Genomic DNA, 5,000 nt, shown 5'->3' on the forward strand with positions numbered 1-5,000 from the left:
TTTTCAAATTATACTTGAAGTAAATTTCCGCTAGTTCACGTTTCCTTCTACATATTTTGCATATCTTTTTACAGATTTAGAAACACTGGACCGTTTAATTCTCATACATGGGCGTTCTTTGTGTCTAACAATATAGCTGTAGGGAAGAGCCTGAGACGCTATACCTACAGTATGCCAGTGTGACATATTGTCACGGCCCCCAGAAATCCAGGCAGCTCAGTCTTGTGGCTTAAAAGTGTTCCTTCCTTAGCCAGTGGAAAGCCTCTTGCTATATCCCACAGCTCAACTATTGACAAGTGCTTAATGCTTGCGATTTAAACCAAGAGAGAAACAGCTGTTCATTGGCTAACTCATATGTAGCCTACAAATAAAAGGTCCATAAGATGTTTTTATTCTTTATTATGCCCGATGGCCGTTGGAATGGGAACAAAGCCCATTGGTTATGCATTACCCGCGAGTTTTAAGTTGATCAGTCGGACTGTTATCTGGTGCTCGGGTGGCGCAGTGGTAAAGTCCCTGCCCACCACCACGGAGGTTGTGGGTTAAAATCCACCGTGGTGCATCCGGCTTTGTCGAGCGTCTACACAAACACAATTGGCCGTTGAATGCATCCATAGGCAAGCGCAGTACAGTGGATTTAAGCCTGCATTTATGATTAGTTTTGTGCCGGTGTCACACACGCTCCTCACTGGCAGGTGAGTCAGTAGGATACAACAGCAGTGACAACACAGAAATGTGTGTGGGAGGACTAAATTGGGGAGGAAAAGGGGTAAAAAAATAATTGTCTACTCTAAATTTATAGAAAAGAAAAAGTCGGACGGTTCTCGAGCTATGCTGGGGACTGAATGAATGAATGAATGAATTTCCGTGTCATGCCACCACCTTGGCCCATCCAATATAAGATTATATGACGCATTACAAAAAAAGAAAACAATTGACATAATATTAATATATATATATTACTATTAATATTTTGCTTTTTTCCCCCTGGCTCTCATTTACTTCGTGTTCCTTTGTCTCCTCATACTTCAGGTCTTCCCCATTGTGTCTCTGGTCATGTTATCTCTGTGCTACCTGCCTGGAGTCCTGGCCGCCATTCTACAACTCTACAGAGGAACCAAATACAGGTCAGACAGCAACACAGGACCAACTTCGGTGTACCTCCATCGTTTCAGACCTTGCCCCCAGCACTTCCCTGTTATTCGATCCTCTATGGTCACAGGAGCATTTTGCGAGCACTGTGGCACCACCACCACTTCACAGGAGATGCCTTTAATGTGTGCAAAGTAACGCAAGATTGTCCTGACGTTGCTTTTTATAAGTTGCTCTGTATAAGGGCTGCATGTATGGCACTATGGGAGGTGTGTTCTTTCAAGGTTTAAAATAAAGGGCACATATTCTACTGGAGGACACGTGAGAACCAGACACGGGTTTGCGGCAGTCCAGCAGATGTAGCAGTTCCTAGTTTTTCATTTTAACAGTGGTTTCTAACTAGCGTACATTAGGAACCCTGTTTCATGTTGACCACAAACCCACTTTGTTTTTACTGCGAACCTTTGATGGAGAAACATGGTCTGGCCTCCATAAAATAAAGGTGTTGTCATGATTTCCAGGCGCTTCCCTGATTGGCTGGACCGCTGGATGCTATGCAGGAAGCAGATTGGTCTGTTGGCGCTGGCCTTTGCCTTCCTGCATGCAATCTACACCTTCATTATCCCCATCCGCTACGCTGTCAGACACAAGCTCATCTCAACGGTGGTGGACGAGGTGAAGCGGCACAAAACAAATCCCTCAACACATTTCACATTTATGTTTCATACCAAGATTGGCCAACATATAATTGAGAACATAGTTTCTGTAACGAAACAACAGCTGCGTAACCCAAATGCATGCCTTGGGTACTGAGGTCAGGCTCGAGGCAGCGGCTGAAAGATTAAGAATTCTGCCACACACTTTGACAGCTACATTTTCATGCCTATGTTGTTAAATGTGAAAGCTTGTTTTTCATCCAATATGGATGGTGTATTATGTGTTTCAGATGAAGGAGAACAAGACGACTCCCTTTGACTTTGACCGCACGGAGGCGTGGGGGACAGACTCTCTGTTTGTTTTGGGGATTCTGGGCTTCTTCCTGTACACTCTGCTGGGACTGACCTCCCTGCCCTCGGTGGGAGCCTCTCTCAGCTGGAGAGAGTTCAACTTTGTCCAGGTCAGTTTAGTGTCCCTGTGTGTGTGTGTGTGTGTGTGTGTGTGTGTGTGTGTGTGTGTGTGTGTGTGTGTGTGTGTGTGTGTGTGTGTGTGTGTGTGTGTGTGCGTGTGCGTGCGTGTGCGCGTGTGCGTGTACAAATACTGTATTTTCCAAATGGAGCCCAGTGTAAAACAGAGAAACAAACATGCAACCCTCTCTCTCAATCACTCTGTCACTCACATCATGAGGACCATGCCCTAACTGATATGACTTTGACCATCATAAACGCGATCCTGCGATTCTAACGCTATAACACCAAACATGAACGGTAAGGGCATTTTTATCTGGCAGATAAGCGCAGGCAGGGCACTGGCCATTGGTGGCAGCGCTGTACGTGAGTTATTGATAAGGAGAGACAGTGATGACATCAGTGTTGTTCATAGCGGCCAATCCCTAAAAGTTTAAACGCAAAAAAAAAAAGACACTGGGTCCATGGGCCTTTTCTCTAGCCAGCTGCATGCGGCTGTATGCTCCTTTTTGGGAACAATTAAGAAAAGATGCTACAGTATAGTGCTCAGACTAAAAAAGAAAGCTATGGACAGCCTAAATAAAACACTGTTGGATTGAGAGCAAAGCAAAATGCCACACAACACACACACACACACACACACACACACACACACACACACACACACACACACATGTATGTGTGCCCATGTATGTGTGTCTTTGTGTGCGTGCGTGCGTGCATGCAATGATGCCCATTTGGAGTTCAGTCATTAAAACATTCTTAGAAGCCAAACGTCACCTGCAATGCTAATCCCAGTCTGGTTAATGAGGTGTCTAACACCAGTGCACAGCACGGACGCCCAGATAACTTTAGGCCTGGACTTTAAATGTTAAGTTATTCATTAAATAGAATTATGATACTGGGGCATATAAATCCTCACCGGCCAGATGACTGTTAGCACATCGGGTGCCAAACACGGTCTGAACCGTGTGTTTACATAGTGGCGGTTCCGAAGCTTCGGTGCCGAACACGGTCTGAACCGTGATTTCAGTCTTTTTGTTTTTTTCGTTTTTCTCCGCGCGGGCGGGGCTAGAGCAGCTCTGGGAGCACCCATTGTAATCCTGCGAAGGAAGTGCCAGATCGCTCACCGGAAACACTTTTTTTACCCCCATCCGCTTCCTGTCTATTTCCTACTTTGAAACGCCTATATCTCCGAATCTGTTTCCTGTGGGGAAAAACGGTCATGCGTGATGCGCGATCCCCCCCCGTTGTAACCCGCGAGGGGAATGTTATGGTTCCAGCCTGTAGCTAGGCTCATGGCAGAACATGAATCGATGCTTTTTTTTGCGTGGATTTGCTTGTAACGCACGCGGAAAGTTTAAACAGCAAAGCGCAGTCAATGGGGAGAATGCTGGCACCCACGGTAAGTTGTTATGAAAAAATGCTGGCACCCGATGTGTTAATACAGGTCGCAAGTCCGTTTGTGTAAAGGTCAGAGAGAGAGAGAGAGAGAGAGAGAGAGAGAGAGAGAGAGAGAGAGAGAGAGAGAGAGAGAGAGAGAGAGAGAGAGAGAGAGAGAGAGAGAGAGAGAGAGAGAGAGAGAGAGAGAGACAGAGACAGACAGACAGACAGACAGACAGACAGACAGACAGACAGACAGACAGACAGACAGACAGACAGACAGACAGACAGACAGACAGACAGACAGACAGACAGACAGACAGACAGACAAGTAGGCAAGTAAGCAGTCAAGGTCAGGCTAATCTTTACAGCTTAATCTTGTGCAGAGGAGTTGTCCAGATATGAAATGAAGTACTAGAATATTGTAATGGTTGAAAGAGTTCATTGTAGTAATAATAAAACACTATTTTATACTGTTGAATCCAGCTTAAAGGTGCAGGACAGATACATATACATTAACACCATAAAAAACAATGATGAAGGTGCTGTAAGTGATATGTTTTGGTTAAAACAAAAAGTGTATGGTTAAAAGCTCTATATTTCTATTGCTATAGGGTGTTTATACAGTAACAGGGGTCTCCTGGTCTATCCAGCTCCTATAGGAACCGAGAAAATACATTTTCATGTGGGTTACATATTTCATCCAATCAGGAGTGAAAACCACGAAAATATAATTGATCAGCTTGTGCTCCATTCCATTTGTCTGCTCATGTATGCTTTATGAGTTCTATCAACACTCTATAGCTGTAGCAATAATTCTTATGTGAATATAGAGCTATTTGTCCCTTATTTTAACAAAATATAATTTACAGCACCTTTAATGACAATATACACAATATAATATATTTATGTCCGCCAGGGTGGCTAGGGTGGGGATTATGTTTTCACGCTGTGAGGGAGTCTATTCTCGGGCATCGCTGGACCAATTGTCGTGAAACTTTGCACGCACACTCCCCAGTAAGGAACATCCACCCCAAGTTTTTCAAACCGTCGTCATGGTGGCGCTACAAGGATACTTCAGATTTTGGCCTATAACTCTTGAACTGGTCGTACAATCAAAATGTTTCTCCTGATCGTGACACAACTTCCCATCCACGGCCGACAAGATTTTCTACCATTTATTCTCTGTTTACGTGATTTACGTTTCTGCCGGTGGGTGCTCAACATCCAGCCCCTACTGTACCCCCACCCTCCCCGGCAAAACATTTATAATAAAAAAAATCAAATATCAAAGTCATATCACCCATTACCGGACAGCAGCGCAAAACGCACGCAAACCAAGTTTTAACCGTTTAATGCGTAGGCTAACGTTTTCAATGGGAGACAAGACCTAGGCAATAA

At 44.5% G+C, this 5,000-nt stretch overlaps 1 protein-coding gene across 1 annotated transcript in view; it reads left to right on the forward strand.

Moving 5' to 3' along the window:
- Positions 1–5,000, forward strand: part of steap4 (STEAP family member 4) — a gene marked incomplete at both ends in the record, with an annotated part of 20,086 nt that overhangs the window by 13,308 nt on the left and 1,778 nt on the right. Inside the window, 3 exons of the mRNA XM_084052219.1 lie at positions 1,033–1,127; positions 1,614–1,767; positions 2,039–2,209. Of these exons, the coding sequence (XP_083908345.1) occupies positions 1,033–1,127; positions 1,614–1,767; positions 2,039–2,209 (420 nt within the window). The remainder of the gene's footprint in view (positions 1–1,032; positions 1,128–1,613; positions 1,768–2,038; positions 2,210–5,000) is intronic.

The sequence above is a fragment of the Gymnoscopelus microlampas genome (genome assembly GCF_963454915.1).
Source record: "Gymnoscopelus microlampas genome assembly, chromosome: 3".
In the NCBI taxonomy this organism is placed as follows: Eukaryota; Metazoa; Chordata; class Actinopteri; order Myctophiformes; family Myctophidae; genus Gymnoscopelus; species Gymnoscopelus microlampas.